Below are 18819 nucleotides of genomic sequence, written 5' to 3' on the forward strand. Positions count from 1 at the left end.
GTGACCTGATGGTGACATACCTCGGGGTCAGCCAGTGGCATTCACTTTGCCTAACTGTTTACAAAGGCACTGCTCATCTGGATAATGACCATGCTGTTGATGCCTCATCCCAAAACATAAAGCTGTCAGCATCCCAAATGATCTGTATCATTGAAGGTCCTGAATGATGCAGCTGGCCATATCTTCCCTTTGGTCTTGGCTGCTGCATCTCTTGCTTGAGTGACAGGGCTATCTCAGCCCAGGGGCTTTTAGTTCAGTCACTTCTCCAGTGTGGCTTCCATCACAGCTAAAACAGCACATCACTGTGCTGTTGGCCACAATCATCTCCCTTACCTATAGCTTCACTGACTGTGTTTTGTTTCCTGTAACCAACCATAGTCAGAGAGTAGCAGATGGGAAATCACAAAAGCAAACAAGTCACCTGTTAGAAATTGTATTACACGTGCTGCGGAGATGACTCGAGTGGGTAAGGCGGCTGCGGCACAAGCATGAGGACCTGAGTCTGATTTCCCCAGAACTTACATTTAAAAAAAAAAAAAAAAAGTCCAGAGTGAGGGCTGCAGAGCTGATTCAGTGGACATGAGTTCTGGTTGAGCAGTGTGAGGCCTGGAGTTTAGATCCTGATACCCATGTAACAAGCTGGGCATTGCCCCATGTATGCCTGTAAACCCAGCCCTGAGGGGCATGCAGATAGAAGGATTGCTGGGGCTTGCTAGCTGCCAGTCTAGCTGAAAAAAATGGCAAGATCTAGGGTTGAACAAGAGACCCTGCCTCAAAAGGATAAGGTAAAGAGTAATGGAGAACACCTGACCCCCCCTCCTCCAATCTTCCGACAACACAGTCATGTGCACCAATACACACATGGGCACATACAACACACACACACACAAACAGACAAAGAGAGTTTTATCATAGCATATTGTTGTAATTGTTCCTGCTTTATTATTGGTTACTGTTGTCAAGCTAGTATTCTGCCTGATTTTTTTTTTTTTTTTTTTTTTTGAGATAGGGTTTCTCTGTGTAGCCCTGGCTGTATTGGAACTCACTTTGTAGACCAGGCTGGCCTCGAACTCAGAAATCCGCCTGCCTCTGCCTCCGGAGTCCTGGGATTAAAGGTGTGCGCCACCACCACCCAGCCTCTGCCTGATTTTTAAATTACACTTTGTCATAGGTTTCCCAGTATAGGAAAAGCATAATATGTAGATAGCTGATACCATCTGCCATTCTAGGCCTCTAGTTGAGTCTTGAACTACTTCGCTCTCTAGATAAGGGGGAATAACTGTAGAAGTCACTTCAAACTAAGTCACATATAAGTCACAAGATAATGTTATTCATATTTTAGGGTCAAAGATAGTTTATCTGATTGTATAAAAGCCAACCATAATCGCTATTACAGGAGAAGGAATGTCCTATTGCTGAAGTTGAGCTAGACTAGTTTTGAAAATTAGCAATAAGCAGATTCATTGTTTAATGTTGTGATGTTATCTGGGTATATTTAGCCCTAAGACATTTAAAAGTATTTTTTAAATTTTTTCTAAAATTATGTGTATCTGTCTACTTCTGTGTGTATGTGAGTGCAGGCGTCCACAGACTTCAGAAGAGGACGGTGAATACCCTGGATCTAAGGTTTCAATGTTATGATCCTTCTGTGTGGGTGCTGGTAACTCAGCTTATGTCTTCTGCCGGCACAGTGCATACTCTTAACCTCTGAGGCATCTTAGCAGTTCTCCTGAGGAACTTCTATACCAACTCACTTGCTGTTTGATAAGGACCCAGTATAGTCAAAGCAAGTGAAATACAAGAATGTAGGGACAGGTTGGAAAGAAATCTTCTGACTCCAGCTGGTACTTAAAGGTGTTTTTTGTTTTGTTTTTTGTTTTTTTTTTGTTTTTTTGTTTTTTGGGAGGGTTTCCTTTTCATGTCTAACTGTTCCCTACAGGAAGCCTTTAAACAATTCTCTTGAAACTCATCATACTTGTCAAATGAATCTCATATCTTAACCCCAAATTAGTGGAGACAAGCAGTGGCCTTGAGGTAGCTATCCACAACCTGGTTGCTAGGTAAACATTCCAATGATTTCGTCAGTTGGATCAGGGTGGAAGGTTGGGAGTTTGACTCATTCTGAGAGTAGCAGCCTGTGCAGACTGTGGCCATGTTCCTTGATTTAGCAAGGCACATCTTTGTCCTTAGATGGTCTTTGAAATGAAGTAAGATGTCTTTGAAGCATCAGTGAGACATGATTAAACTGTCTGGAGAAGGTATGTTCATTCGTTCTCCTCACATATTTCAGGGTATAAATGTTATGTTTGTTTTGTACATACTTAATGTCTTCAGCTGCCCAGACATCCTAGGTACCAGGTTCCAGGGGAAAAGATGAGATATTTGCAGGAGTCAGACTGCTTACCAGGTGGCAGAAAGAAGCCCATGTTATAACACTTGTCTGTGATGGGGCTGTGAGCTGACTTGGTTCCCCTAAAAGATGTATCAGACCAAATCTTTGATGATGTAAATATGATGTTATTGAGCAATGTGATCTTTGAGGATGTGGTTATGTTGAGGGGAGATCACACTGGATTAGGGTGGTCTCTAGATCCAGTGGCTGCAACCTTTACAAGGGCAAAGGAACTTAGAGGCATTAGCCCATGAGAAAGATGGCTGTGGGAAAATGGAGATAGAAAACTGAAGCAGGTGGCTAAAGGTAGGAGCAACTAGAGAGTCCCTTTGAGAGGAGGTGACTTTGAACTGTGTCAGAGATAAAAGGTTAGGAGTTATCCTAAGGAAAGACTGGGAGACAGTACTTGTAATCAGCCAGTTCAAGCTTGTGAAGAAGTTGAAGGTACCCACATCCAGGATGTAAAGTAGTTTTGTTTCAAGGGTTCCTGTACCGGTTTCTTTGAGCCTCTGGATGCTCATAGATGTACATTCCTGTGTTATATTTTCTAAACCTTATTGTAAAGAAAGCTTTTTTAACAAGAGGAACCATGGAGCCTCTCTATACAGTCATTGCTGGTGGTGTTAAGGGAATTTAGCCAAGCTTGCAAGGAGGTATGGCTTGTTTCCATTGGACCAGGTATGAACTTGCCAAGACCAGGGAGCCTAGGTAAACTATACTGAGGCAATGGAGAGGAGCTTTTCCACAAGACCATCTTTACTTTTTGGGAGAATCCAGCAGATGAGAGAAGGCAGGGATGCAGAGGGTAATGCTTCTATTTGTAGGGGAGGTATGAGCACTCACTAAGGACATAGAAAAGATGGATGGAATGGTGAACTCTAGGGAACTTAACTGATCCCCCTTTGAGAAAGACTGCATAAGCAATGACTTCGAAGAGCTGAGCTGTAAGCTTTTACAGTATCATTTTAGTACCACTAAGTTGTTAACTCATAGAAGGGACCTGAACCTTCCGGCTATATTGTTACACATGAATTTGTTAAGGAGAAGCAGAGGTGAAGAGAAGCCATCAAAGAAGAGAATCCAGAAAGGTAGACAGAAGAACACAATGTTCTAGAAGTCCAAAATAGAAATCTCTAGAGGCTCAACTGAGGTTAAATCCCACGGAGACAGTGAAATCTAATTCTGAAACATGATTTTTCTCTATCAAATGTGTCTTAAGACAATGAAAGGAGCTGTTGCTAAGGAGACAGTAGCAATCAAGAGCAAGCCCTGACTCCTGTCAGACTGGAAATGCTATTCTACAACATCCCCCCGTACAGGGTGTGATGTCCAAGCGCACCTCTCCTCTCCTGTCCTCTGCTACTGTGCCTTAGATGTGAGAGTGCACACTCAGGCACACACCCAGGACTCACATACTCCCGTTTGCGTGTGGCATTGATGGATTGGTTCATTAGGCAATACACAGTGGTGCTTGTCTGCTGTTTGTAGGGACAGCTTGAGTCGTGTTAGACAATGTGTAGGAATTTATTATTCTGTAGGTACATCCTACAAGTCATCCATGCGTGAGTAGCCCTTGCCTTTATTCTTTCCCTTGCTCTGCTTTCTCCCTTGCTTTTGTCTTCTGCTTCGTTATGCTACTTTCTTCCTGACCCCTTTCCATTTATGTTTAAAATCTCCTATGATAATCTTCATAGTCATCTTGACTGAATTCAAAATCACCTAGGAGACACACCTTTGGATGTGTCTGCGAGAGTGTTTCCAGAGAGGTTTATCTGAGCTGGGCAGACTTCCTGAACATGGATGGTCAGTACCATCCCCGTGGCCTCGGGTACTAGACTTAATAAAAAGGGACAAAGGAGAGAGTGAGCTGAGACACCAGCGTTATCCTGTTTTCCTACAGTGGACACCATGTCTTAGTGTGACTAGCTGCTTCCTCAGCTTGTGCCACTCTCCCTGATGCACCATGACGGACTGGAACCTCAGACTATGAACCAGAACAAACCTTCCTTAAGCTCCCATTGTCAGACATTTTGCCACAGCAATGAGAAAAGTCACTCATGCATGTATATCTGGCGAGGCCACTAAACTTTTCCTGGCCCTCTCAATTGAAAGAGCTTTCCATGTCAATTGGAGGCCTGTGATAGCAAATCCATGACATTGCCTTGACTCCTATGCAGAACAGGGAATTCCTCCCACCTTTTGCTGCTCAGCTGCTCTTTGACAGGATGACTCAGTTTGTTGGTATTGGTGCAGCCTGCTGTGGATACTTGGAGAGAGACCAGGGAGTAGAATAGCTTTGGGTATGTAACTCAGGCTGAGTTGAGATACAACTGTGATTATTCCAACAGACTCAGAAAAGCATCTCTCAGAAGCTAGTGAGTTAGTAAATGGACAAACAACCAGACCATTAAATGCCATGCACCAGCAATGATGACCATGGGTCACTGCATGGTTTTAATTTGCTGCATCATAAATATCAGCTTGCTGATGTCACTGCTAGTTTTATACTAAGTGAAGCCTCATTTGGTCCCCATGCATACATTTGAGGCACAGATCCTTGAGAGTTGAAGGGTAGCTTTTGAATCAAAGCACCATGGTTCCTTTCTGGGTTATCAGATATTCTGTCCATAAGGGGTGTTACTAGTCTAAGACCATGTGGGACTTGTGATGGCTCTTGTACTGAAAAACTGGCTGAAGCATGGATGAATACCTACACTCCTGTATGGGATCCTCACTTGGTAGATCTGGGGGTGGTGTTGGCTGGTGGCATTACTAGAACAGATGTTTCTTATCTATTCCTCCAATGCTGGTCCTGAGGCTGGAGGGGCATACTTGGAGAAACTCTGTTGTGAGATAGCCTTGAGGGGTGGTTAGCCATCACAGCTTTCCCCCAAGAATGGCAGCCAGGAGACAGTTGAGAGCATTCAAGGATAGACTATTCTTAAACGATGATACAAAGGCCAGTGGAGGGTATTCAGTGGAGGGGACCTGAGCGAGGATGTTGTTTAAGGTAAAGTTTGACCTTTGGTTAATGTTCCACTATGATCTTTTATATCATAATCATGGTGTCTCTAATCCATAGTGGAGAATGATGCTCAGGGCAGAAGGAGGCTCTGCACTATTGACAGCAAGTTCCAAAGAGTAAAGGGCTGGAGCAGCAACTCCGCAATGGGGAGCTGGGAGGACTCAACAGCACCAGCCCCATGTTCTGACTTTTGTAGATGGAGGGAACAGGAACAGAGAGGACATACAATATCACCCAACAGCACCAGCCCCATGTTCTGACTTTGTAGATGGAGGGAACAGGAGCAGAGAGGACACACAATATCACAGTTACATAACTACATTTGATACCTCAGCTGCGAGTCTTCAGATGCAAAGCCTGGTTGGGCATGTATCCTTCAGTTGCTTAGGCCCCACAACCTAGGCCAGTTCTTTTCACCCAAGGCCATTTCTCCACACAGTGACTTTGCTGGCTTTGTAGATTGCCTTACTTACACACTGTATCAATATCACAATCACATGCTCCATAGGCTATTGCCTCCTTTTCACCATGTGTCATTATAAACATTTTTATGTGTTGTAACATAGATGTCATATGCATATTTCAAGGTTCTACATTCTATCTACCTGAATCCCCCCCCCCCAGTTACTGTAGTACAAGAAATCTAACACCCCCAAATATACCCATATATTCTTGATATGAAGATATTTCCTTTGGTTGTCCAGGTAGGCTCACTCTGGTCCAGGAACCCTTGTTCAAGGGAAACAGTAGGGCAGAGTCAAGGAGAAGGGACCGCAGCAAGGGCAGAGGCTGGAATGAGGCAGACATGAGTTAAGGAATATGAATAGTGTCTAGAAGCAAGAAAAGTCAAGGCGAATAATCCCATTAGCATCCTCAGAAAGTAATGCTTGGCTGCTAATTTGATTTTAGCCCACTGTTAGATTTGGCATTTCTAGAGGATGCATTTGTCTGTGGCCATTTGCTATGGCGGGCGTGGGAAGCTCATACTTAATCACGCATGTTTCCCAATCCCATCAGCCTTCCCATCCCCCATCCCCAGAAACAGAGGCCTTCCCTCCCAGTAGTGAGCGCTTATTTTTATAGGCTATTACACTGTGACATTACATTGACACTAACTTAATTGTGTCACTCAAACGTTTCCAGGAACCCTGTGAAGTAACCACGATCATATCCTCCATCACATTGGGAGGAACCCGGGTATGCTTAGCAATGTGCTCAAGGCTCCCCATGCACTCAGAGCTGTGACTCCAGCCCTGGGACTCTGTGGTGCAATTTTAGTGGCTGCTTGACCCATTAGTGCCACATTAGTGATGCTGGACTTTGGCAAAGACCTGCCTTGACCAGTGCTATAATAATATTGCCCTCTGCCATTTATGGCATATTTACCTGATATCCTTGCCCCAGTGCTTTAATGAGGGTCTCCCAGAGAAGTGAAGGCAAGGCCCGCGCTTCTGCAGGAGGTATCGTTTTCTGCATTTATGGAGGAAGGCAGGCTCCACAGTTGATTCACTGAAGGTCAGCTAGGGCCAAACTAAAGCAGATGAAGACCCGTCTGTTCCCCAAGACTGCATATTTTAAAGTTCTTAGCCCCATACCATGCTATACACGCAGCTCAATGACTTCTGTCTTCATCAGCCTCACTGCCAGGTTATCAGGAAGCATCAACATCGCACAGGTCCTCACCAAGCCCTTCAGGTCTGACATTAGCACTTCACAGAAGGAAATCTGCATATCATTGTGAAGGACCCTCTGTCACCCAGTGACAGTTATAGATGGAACCACAGCCCAAGTCAGGAGGTGATAGAGGTCCATTGTCACTCAAAGACAGACTGTAATGGAGGCAGGCTTTGGGTGGGTTAGAGGTGATCCTTGAAAGCCCCCAAGGTCAAATCCTGACCCCTTCACAAATCTGCCAAACTTAACAGTACTATAATATGTGATTTTCTCCCCCCCCCCCCCGCCCTATACCTGACACCCCCCTCTCAAATGCTTTCATCTTATTCAAACATGTAGGAAATCTTTTCATGGTACTGGAGATAAAGTTACCACCTCCACCCCCCAAATATTCTAGAATTTTGAAATAGGATGTTAAATGTAGGGAGCCTATTTTTGACATTTCTAGCCTCCAGAGGTTAAAAACACTCCATTGTAGTGTTTAAAAATCACATTCTGCCAGGCAGTTGTGGCGCATGCCTTTAATCCCAGCACTTGGGAGGCAGGGGCAGGTGGATTTCTGAGTTTGAGGCCAGCCTGGTCTATAGAGTGAGTTCCAAGACAGCCAGGGCTACACAGAAAAACCCTGTCTCAAAGTCTCAGGGGGAAAAATCACTTCCTATAGAGTTAGTCATAGGGAGACAAAGTGTTGCCCCTGGTCTGAAGAGATGAGAACTCTGGCTATGTTTGCATAGACTCCTCCAATCAGTTCCCCCTATATTTGTCTCACATTTCTGTAGAAATATCCTGGCCATATTACTGTGAGAGATCTTGGGGTTGCTGTCACTGTGGGTCTGCAGCTAAGCTTGCCTCAGTCCTACCTCAGGACTCAGATCAACTTTAAAATGCTCCTTGCTTTCATCGAAAGATGCTTTTCCCAAAAGCACCTCTGCTTGGAGTTCCAGGAGTCAGATAAGGCATGTTAAACTTTGATCCACCAGGAAGCTTAAGCCAAGAGAAGCTTCTCCTATCTGTGTATCTATCCTCATCCACATTTGGACCTGACCACAGCCTTAGATGACTTTATGTTCTTATACCCAAAATGTCTTCACTCTTTCAAAACCAGTTTGACAGCCAGCCAGTGTCTTGGTCTCCACTGTTCCCGTAGTTGTGGTGGCATTGAGAAACTGGGCTGAAAGGCAGTCTTGTATTTATGCTGTGGTTATAGAGGTGCTGAAAGAAGTAGAATGCTCTTGCGTGCGTCCGACTTGACCAGCAAGAACGACGCTGCAACAGGATCCTTCTGCACACGTTTATTGGGAGAGCTTGATTGTAGAGGCGAATAGACCCCGAGCCCAGCACTGGTGCTGCTTTATATAGGCCTAGGAGAGGCGTGTCTCACACCCGGATTGGTTGTGCTTGGTTGATGCTTACCACCTCATTTGCATGCCTACATCTGATTGGTTAATTTCTCTCTCTTCTGATTGGTTAACTTCTCTCTCATCTGATTGGTCAACTTCTCTCTCATCTGATTGGTCAATTTTGGTTAATTCTCAAAACCTCATCTTGGCAAAAAAAAAACTTTACTGCCTATGTATGCGTGGTGGCCAGCAGAAGCCAGTGCCACCCTGCAATGGCACATGTGGCTTCCCACATCTCCCCCTTTTTGTTTTAATAAAATGAGGCTGGACGAGGCCTGTGCAATTATGTCCATCCGCCGTGGCTCCTGTTTTAGGTCGTTCCTCCAATGTCACAGCCTTTCCCGTCGTAGGGTAACCCTATCGCCACCGGGCCCCGTGTCTTAGGTTGGCCTGTGCATGAGGAAAGTTGCCCGTCTCTGGATACCCCAGTGCTGTGTGACAGTAACTGCTAAATGACCTAGGGCGAACTCTGCAAAAGAGGCTAGCCAAAAAATGAATTAGTGGGGAAATCATGATCACCCTGTTGTGTGCAGCAATGTGCAAGGGCTGATCAATGATTGTTGAGTCTCTCTCATGCACAAGAGCAGAGAACTCAGATGCTGACTAATTCTTGAGCATAGATAACCAAACTTCAGGAGAGGCGCCGTTTTCAATAGCTAATAGTGCCTGAGTTATAATCACCTTGTCACGTTTTTGTTGGGTTCTAAATTTGCATACCAACCAGAGCATGAACGCCAATCCACAGCATATGGCAGCACCAAACAAAATCACTCCCACCCATTCCTTAAAGTAAGAGAAAGCAGAGGAAAGCCAAGAGGTAAAGTCTCCAAAGGTCACAGGTTCCACTCTGGTTCCATTAAGGTTCAGGATCTGTATCTGCAGCCTCCTCTGCAGCCTGTCCAGCTCCTGCGACCAGTTCCCCTTCAGATAATTCGATAGGTCTGTACTTTTAATAAAAGAATTATTAATATACCTATTGGGAGTAATGCATACATGTGGAGTGGATGCCACACAACTCATTTGGATGACATCCATCATCTGTTCCATGTTATGCTGTAAAATATCCACTCTCTGATTCACTAACATTAATCCTGAGGCGATATGAGAATCCACCCTTTGCAGAGTGAGCAATGCCTCAGACGTTTTTTCTGCTATCTGACTAATGGTATCAGCACTATTAACTTGATTGGCCATAGCAATTCCTGCGGTAACCGCTGATGCTGCAGACACCACAATGGCAGTGACAATGGCAGCTGTGATTCCAAAATCTCTCTTCTGCCTAACTAGACTCATTATTGGGAACTTCTCTGGATCTGCCTCAACAGGTACAGGGACCAAGATTGGTAGCTGTACCACTAAGGCTAAGAATTTGGTTCCATTCCAGCATTGCGTCAAAAAACAAGTGATATTTGTATAATCTAACCATTCTGTATCATTTTGAAATTCAGCCAATATAAAGAAAAATGGAGGACTAACACAAACTTCTACTGGAGAGGTAGTCATATTTCTGATAACTCTATTAGTTGTCACATTATCTAAATGAGCAGAGGTATTGGAAAGTGTGGCAGAAACATTCAATATCTCATGAAAGTTTCCAGTCAGCAGTGCAAAGGCTGACAGACTGGTACTAGCACCTGCCTCATTACTTAAAATCCATTGGTAATATGGCCAAATATTTTCTTTTCCTGTAGCATCTCCTTTATCATTCATTACAGTAAAATCTAAAGGAGGTGACAAAACAAAACCCTTTGCTATTTCTTTTCGAGGAAAAATTTTTGATTGACAAGGTGAAAAAACTATAGGAAATGTGAGGTCCGGATGACACCAGGGCACGCTGTGTTTAGCAGTAGCATTGCCAACAGGCCATCGTGATCTTTTGGGAATAGTCACCTTTCCCTTTATCATAATAGTGGTGATGTTTATAGGTGAAGTTATATTATTTCCAACATCACCTGAGCCTAATTGCGCTCCTTGGACGACTTGCGTTAAAGCATTAAGTAACACTCCAGAGCTCACTTTATTTTGGATAATGGGGTCTGCCCAATTAGAGATAATCTTTTTCTTTAAAAATATACAGGGTGTAAAAGGTTTATCCACATTATGCACAAAGCATAGTATATAATTTAAATGAAAACTCGTACTATTATACACCCATGGCTCTTGAGGAGTTTGTCGTGCACAAGGCGCATCCAGAAAACATTCTGTTGCATAAAACAAAGGCAAGGTAGAAGAATTGGAATGTACCGGTAAAGGTACTGGCCATGATCTTACTATGGCCCAAAAAGGTATACTTATCCCGGTCTCAATCATCAGGAGCAGGAATAGCAGGACCATCTTGGGATTCATCTTGCTCTTTCACGGTCCTTGTCAGTCGCGTCGGGACCCAAAGTGGATTTTCTTCACCCTGTGGAAAAACACAAATAGCTCCCCGGGATCTGATTAAGATAGGATCCGGGCCATACCATTTATTATCAAGGACATTTTTCCATTTGACCATTTCATTGGGCGATTGAGGCCATTGTCCGTGCCTTTCGGCTGGTGATCTTCCAGCATCATCCAATTTTAAAAAATTAAGAGTAAATATTGTAAGGGATAGAGCCATCTTTGGCGTCATAGCCTCTATTCCCCCTTTCTGTTTTTGCAAATATTGTTTCAAAGTACGATGGGCTCTTTCAATGATGCCTTGGCCCTGTGGATTATAGGGCAGTCCAGTAATATGTTTCACTTGCATTTGTTTGCAAAATTGGCTAAATTTAGAAGAAGTATATGCAGGACCATTATCTGTCTTTAGCATTATGGGCTTACCCCATGCAGCCCAAGCCTCTAAGCAGTGAGATATGACATGAACTGCTTTTTCCCCTGACAAGGGAGAGGCATGTAGGACACCAAAACTGGTATCGATGGACACATGTACATATTGTAATTTCCCCAAAGCTGGGATATGCGTGACGTCCATTTGCCAAACATCTAGGGGTCGCAATCCGCGAGGATTAACACCCACGGACGGTGCATTAATGAATTCTACACACCTACCACACTGTAGGACAATATCTCGAGCTTCTGTTCGTGTGAGCTTAAACTTTTGTCGTAATGTAGAAGCAGGGACATGATAAAGTTGATGAAAAATTTTTGCACTTTCTATAGAATTTTGTGATAGGAAAATCATATCTCTGGTGGCTGAATCAGCAATTGCATTCCCCTTAACCATAGGTCCAGGTAATGATGTATGTGCTCTAATATGTTGAATATAAAAGGGATGCTCACGCATCAAAATACAATTTTGTATTTTCATCAAAATTTCAGATACTGGACTAGACTGCTTAAAATTTCCAGCAGCCTCTAACGTTAGTATGGCATTAACCACATAAACAGAATCAGAGATAATATTTATGGGCATAAGAAATCTTTTAAAGACTTCTAAAACCACCAAACATTCTACCAATTGAGGGGCTCCTGGTGTAAATTGCAACCTTACAGCCTTTTCATTAATCACATAACTTCCAATTCCTGTTTTGGGTCCATCTGTATAAATATCAATGGCTCCCTTTATAGGAGTGTTAGCCATTACCTTTGGAAATATCACTGGATGTAATAACAGAAAATGTAATAAAGGATGTTTAGGATAATGATTATCAATTAAACCTGAATAACTGCATCTAAGAATAGCCCATTCATCTATAGTCACACACAATGTTTGCATTTGTGCAGCAGTATAGGGAACAATTATGCTATCCGGCATTTTTCCAAAGTGAGTAATTGAACTTTTTATACCTTTATGGGCCATATTTGCCACCATGATGGGATAATGCTCTATAGTCTTATTAGGGGATATATGTGGATGTATCCATACTAGAGGACCATCTTGCCATAATACAGCAGTTGGCAAATTTATGGTTCGTAATATGCATAGGCAAAAAGGTTTCTGCTCATTTATATGATTTAACTGTGCTGTTTGGATTGCTTCTTCTACCTTCCTAAGAACATCAGAAGCCTCTGGTGTTAATTGTCTCAATGAGGTAATATGTGATTCTCCTTCTAAAATTTGAAATAAAGGTTTTAATTCCGAAGTAGAGATCCTTAAATAAGGTCGAATCCAATTTATATCTCCTAATAATTTTTGAAAATCATTTAATGTCTTTAGATGATCTTTTCTTATACTAATCTTTTGTGGGGTAACACACCATAAAGTAATAGTGGCTCCTAAAAATTGACTAACATTAGACTGCTGTACCTTTTCTGGTGCAATAATCAAGCCATTATTTTTTTAAAGTTTCATTAAGCAAGCCGTAAGATCACTGTATACTTTCTTCTTCAGGTCCACAAATCACAATGTCGTCCATATAATGACAAATTTTTAAGGAGGAGAAACCATCTCTAACTGGTTGTAAAGCTTTTCCTACATATAATTGACATATGGTAGGGCTATTTGCCATTCCTTGGGGTAACACTCGCCATTGATACCTTTTATCAGGCTCCATATGATTAACAGAAGGTAGAGTAAATGCAAATCTAGGTTTATCTTTCTTGTTTAATGGAATGGAAAAGAAACAATCCTTAACATCTACTACTATAATTTTCCAATCCTTAGGTAGAGCTGAAAGTAGGGGGAGTCCTCTTTGTACAGGACCCATAACTTGCATTTGTGCATTAATGGCTCTTAGGTCATGTAACAATCTCCATTTACCTGACTTTTTCTTTACAACAAAAATAGGGGTGTTCCAGGGTGATTGTGTGGGTTCTACATGTCCCAGGTCTAATTGTTCTTGTACTAATTCTTTAGCTGCTTTTAATTTCTAGAGGATAAAGACCACTGAGGCACCCACACCGTGTCCTCCGTACACCACGGAATGGGCAAAGGCTCCTCAGCGGCCCCTAGAAAAAACCCATCCCTTTCGTATCTGCTTTTACTGTGGCTTTAACTGGTGAAATTCTACCTTGTAAAATTTTTCCTAGACCTAGTCCAGGTATATATCCCATTCCTTTCATCATTTCCTTGCTTTTCTGGGAATAATCTTTAGTCAGTATAAAGTTCATGGCTGACAACACATCTCTTCCCCATAAGTTTACATGTAAAGGGAGTACATAAGGTTGAAAAAGCCCTGTCCTTCCTTCTTTATCTTTCCATTGTAAGGATTTTGCACTTATAGTTGGGGTAGCCACATATCCTAATCCTTGTAAGCTATGTGACGATTGATTAACAGGCCAAGAAGCAGGCCACCAATTACTGGACACAATGCTTTTATCCGCTCCTGTATCCATTATACCTTGAAAGGTTTTTCCTTTTATTTGTAAAGATATGTACTTTCTTTTCAAACCTCTTTTCTACCCTTTGTACACTGCTTTTGCATATGACCTGTTTTCTTGGGTTTGTTCATGTTGTTTAGAATGACTCCAACCTTGAGTTTCCAATTTTAAGCTAACTTTCTGTTACAAGCAAAAGGCTGCCTGCCCCTTTAAAAGCTCCATTTGCAATCGGCCCTCAGCAGGGCTTTTTCAGCTGTACTTGACTCCCAGCCACTATGCAGCTATCTTGTCAATTTTTGCTGTGCAGACTGAGACTGCTTTTTATATTTTTCAACATGAAACACAGAAAAACAATCATTCAATCATCCAAACATGAATTGACAAACATATAGACGATTTGGTGCACCAAAAACAGACAATAGACAGCTCAAAGGGACACAGATATCCTAACCAGAGCTAAGAATATCTCCATAGGAGTCAGAGAGGAAGCAGGACGTCTCCTGTTTTCCTTCTGTTCCCAGGAGGGCTCTGAAATAGCTTATTTTCATTTTTTCTCTTTCTTCTGGGAATTCTGCACAGTGGCTGCTTCTAATAGTTACTCCTCTTTCCCTGAGAGCTATCGTTAAGCCTTTGATGAAGGCTGCCTCTTTAGTCAAAGTTCTTGAGAGGAGGGTAAATTGACTTAATTTTTTGTTCTTCATTTTTTATATTATCCTTTATATCTTTATATTATCCTTTGTATCTTCATATTATCCTTTGTATCTTTATATTTTATATTATCCTTTGTATCTTTATTTTTAGCTTCCTTTCTTTTTCTCTTTTTTTATATTTCTTAAGTTACTTATTTTTCTGCGCGTGTCTTCTTTTTCCTTTCTCTCTGTTTCTGATATGCCTTCCTGGTACTCCTACAAAGTCACTGCCCTCCCTTAACAGCTGGTCCCACACAAACCCAGCAACAACTACCAGACCTACTGCATAAGAAAGCATACCTCTCAGAGACTTACCTTAATTTCTTTATACTTACCGGTACCACCGTTCCTCAGCTGAAGAGTTCTGAATCCACGCAGTTGACTCCTTCTCAGCAGTCTGTTTTGCAGGAACACTTCATTACCACAGTTCCCCAGCTGAAGAGTTCTGAATCCACACCGGATGCTTCTCAGCAGTCTGTTTTACGGGAACCTTTATTAACCGCTCCTTCCCCGTGATACAGTTCTGAATCCTCCCTGTAGCAGGGGGTCTTCACTAGTGCCTGAAGATGTTTTGTCCCGGGTTTCGGCACCACTTCTTGCGTGCGTCCAACTCGACCAGCAAGAACGACGCTGCAACAGGATCCTTCTGCACACGTTTATTGGGAGAGCTTGATTGTAGAGGCGAATAGACCCCGAGCCCAGCACTGGTGCTGCTTTATATAGGCCTAGGAGAGGCGTGTCTCACACCCGGATTGGTTGTGCTTGGTTGATGCTTACCACCTCATTTGCATGCCTACATCTGATTGGTTAATTTCTCTCTCTTCTGATTGGTTAACTTCTCTCTCATCTGATTGGTCAACTTCTCTCTCATCTGATTGGTCAATTTTGGTTAATTCTCAAAACCTCATCTTGGCAAAAAAAAACTTTACTGCCTATGTATGCGTGGTGGCCAGCAGAAGCCAGTGCCACCCTGCAACGGCACATGTGGCTTCCCACAGAATGCGGTTTTCGTTCTCTCTTGAGTGTAAACCTGGGACAATGGAAACATGATTAAGGCCATATCTGGTCAACCACTTACCGAATCTAGAGGAGAGAAACAACTGTATGGGGAAGGATTCTACTGTATTGAGTAACTGACTCAATAATTAATGCGATCCATGAGCAGAAGTGACTGGAACAAAGAAGGAGGGACACAGGTTTTGTCATGGCTTGGAATATACCAGAATTGCTATTGGATGGTATATCATGTGGATGTGGGAACATTAAATTTTATATTAATTATATTAAATTGAGGTTAGCATTCTACTTTATCCTTCAGTGTACTAAAAGTAGCCATGTCCCCTCCTTTTGTCTAGGATTACTGCACACGTGCTATAGTACAAATGATCAAATCGCCCTTAAAAACCTGCAGTCTGATGTTACAGAGAGGAAGTTGGACTTCACCAAGGTAACACACGTTTGTGCCTTCCAATCAGCTGAAGGTGCTGGACTGCAAAACACAATTGCTGGCCTGTTTCCATAGGCTGGTGGTTTATTTTCTTTAGTTAAGTGTTGAATTAATGAACCAGAAAAATCCAACCGCAAATGATTAAGGATTTTATAGGAAACTATAGAATCTATATGTATATTTTAAAGTAACTCTTCAATAAATGCCGACAATTTGTAAGTTTGTAGTGTCATAGGAAAGTATGATGCTCTACCTCAATTTTAAAGTAGGAGAGAGGAGCCAGAAGATCAGGCCATGTACCATTGTGAAGGTCAGGAGGAAGTGCTTTGGAATATAACAAGCTAGGACAGGTTGTTTGAACGGAAAAATGTGTTAGTTGTGTGAAATAGACACAAAGAATTAGAAGTCAAATTTGTATAATGAAGTGATTCAGACTAGAGAGTAAAGAACTCTACACATAGTGGTTAACACTGCTAGATTATATCCCCTAGGCTCTGTCTAACTGATTGACTCATTTTGACTATTCTGTTGACCTGGAGTGGGAGTCCTGATATTTAACTCTTTGTGCAAAAGCCAAAATGAAGCTTTGGTGCAGAGTCATGCATCACACACCTGCAAATCTTAAAGCAATTAAGCTGCCAGGCCCCCAGAGTTCTTGTTTTCTTCTTTATTCTGGAGGTTTGACCCAGAAGAGCTTACCTGCTCTGTCTTATTTATATGTTCTTATAACAGATTTAAATGATAAACATGTCTCTTTTTTCTTCTCAAAAATGTGTATTTTTGATTTAATGCTACAGCTCATCTAGGGGCCCTTAACCCTAATCTCTCAAGGTAAAGAGGATGCTGGTCTAGTTTGGCTTCTACTGCTATGACATAATCATCTTGGGAAGGAGTTTATTTGGATTACAGGTTAAAGTTCACCATTAAGAGAAGCCAGGACAGGAGCTCAATTCGGGAACCTAGAGGCAAGAACTGAATCAGGGTCCATGGATTAATGTTGCTTACAGGCTTTCTCTCTGGTAGTTTTCTTATACAGTCCAGGCCTACCTGCTTAAGCATAGCACTGCTCATTGTGGACTGGGCCCTCCCATGTCAATCATTAGTGGAGAAAATGCTTCACTGATACACCCATAAGCCAATATGATGGGTCATCTTCTCTATTGAGATTCCCACTTCTCAGATGACTCTAGCTTGTGTCACATTGCCAAAAACTAACCAGTGAAGGTACTATTCTGAACCCTAAGAAGTGAGATATAATTGTTGGCATTCAAAGCCTGTTCTAAAGGGGCACACTGTGACAAGAACTTAGCATGCATGGATGGACTTGATTTGTTTCCTGGAAGCAGAACAGGAAGGGGGTGGAGCATAAGCAGGAGGAACTGTGGTCACTGGGCATTGAGGCTGGGGAAAGAAGAGTTGAGTCCCAGAATGATGGGGGAGCTGCCGGGATGAATTACTATATTCAAAAGAAAGATTTTAGGGCAAGAGATACAGAACAATTTTAGAATATTTGTATAGCATACGTGTGGCCTTGGGTTCCATTCCCAGCATCATAGAAAGGAAGAACATATTCCAGTTGACCATAGTTCCTTTCTGTTCTCCACATGGAGCTGGACACTTTCAGCATTATCCAATTGATGTTAGCACTAATTAGTTTGGTCATTAATCATGATACAGAATTTTGGGACCATGTGGCCAAATCCACACCACCTCACACACATAGGCATACAGACACACACACACACACACACACACACACACACACACACAGAGAGAGAGAGAGAGAGAGAGAGAGAGAGAGAGAGAGAGAATGAATAAATCTGAGCAGTCACTCTCTGTGGCTGAGTCATCTCCTGCAAATCACACCTTCTCAACATCTGCTCTGGAATTACCTGAATCCATTTAATCTAATCCATAGTGTGACTTTCAACTTCTCCTCCTAACCAGGAGCTTTGAAAGCTTGTCCTGTGTGTGTTATAAGGCCACTACCAAGTGTTGAAGCATCCCACCAGACCCTCACCTGGGTTAGTGCCCTAATATTCAGCCTCCCTCACCACTTCCCTCCCAAGTACATCAAGCCTGCACCTCTTTTGCCAAGTGGTTGTTTCAAAACTTGGGATATGTTCACTTCTTCTAAAAATATATAAAATTAAAGTTTTCCTGATTCTAAAATTAATGAGAATATCATGTAGAAATATAGGAAAATAGGGGCTCAGAGATGGCTCAATCAGTGAACTCAGAGATGCCTCATAAACAGGGGGACGGACTTTAGATCCCCAGCCCCATACACAAGTCAAGCACAGTGGTGTGTAGCTATAACCCCAGCATCATGATATGGAGAAGGAGAAGTTTATTGTCTAGCTGGTTTGCCCAAATTGCTGAGTTCCATGTTCAGAAATAGTCTCCATCTCAGAGAGCAACAGACTATCAACATCTGGTGTCAACATCTAGACACACACACACACACACACACACACACACACACACACATACACACACACACACACACACATACACACACACACTATGTGTGTGTGTGTGTATGTGTGTGTGTGTGTGTGTGTTGGTGCATCTGCACACAAACAGATGTACATACACAAGAAAGAAACTTAGGACAATACAGGAATATATACATAAGAAAATATTGATTTTCCTTTATTGATTATCCTTTATTTCCCCTGTGTTTAAAAAGCATGCATTAACAATGCACATCAATTTTCATGGCTTTCTTCTTTCATGCACCACTCCAATATGAGCAAATTCAGCGTCATTTAAGAGATTTATAATTTTTATTTTTAAATTCTGCAGATTATAAGAGGCAATTGCACACGCTGAGATTTACTAACTGCCTTCCCCCTGTTTAAAAGCATTGATTCTTCTTGGTTTCCAGTGGCTGTGAGGAGGAGGGAATGAGGACTTTTTATTTAATGGGAGCAGAATTTTAGTTT

The 18819-nt window shown here is 42.3% G+C and overlaps 1 protein-coding gene across 3 annotated transcripts in view; it reads left to right on the forward strand.

The window, feature by feature from the left end:
* Window positions 1–18819, forward strand: part of CUNH10orf90 (chromosome unknown C10orf90 homolog) — a 142687-nt gene that overhangs the window by 43631 nt on the left and 80237 nt on the right. For 2 of the 3 annotated variants that reach the window (XM_021167523.2, XM_029479182.2), the window contains exons 1-2: window positions 2137–2258; window positions 15780–15871. In XM_021167523.2, coding sequence (XP_021023182.1) covers window positions 2237–2258; window positions 15780–15871 — 114 coding nt within the window. In that variant the 5' untranslated portion in view covers window positions 2137–2236. Of the gene's footprint in view, window positions 1–2136; window positions 2259–15779; window positions 15872–18819 lie in introns of those variants that run through there. The other variant, XM_085841215.1, reaches the window with a different exon arrangement.

The sequence above is a fragment of the Mus caroli genome, unplaced genomic scaffold (assembly GCF_978045245.1).
Source record: "Mus caroli unplaced genomic scaffold, Mus_caroli_1 scaffold_8, whole genome shotgun sequence".
NCBI classification, from domain to species: Eukaryota; Metazoa; Chordata; class Mammalia; order Rodentia; family Muridae; genus Mus; species Mus caroli.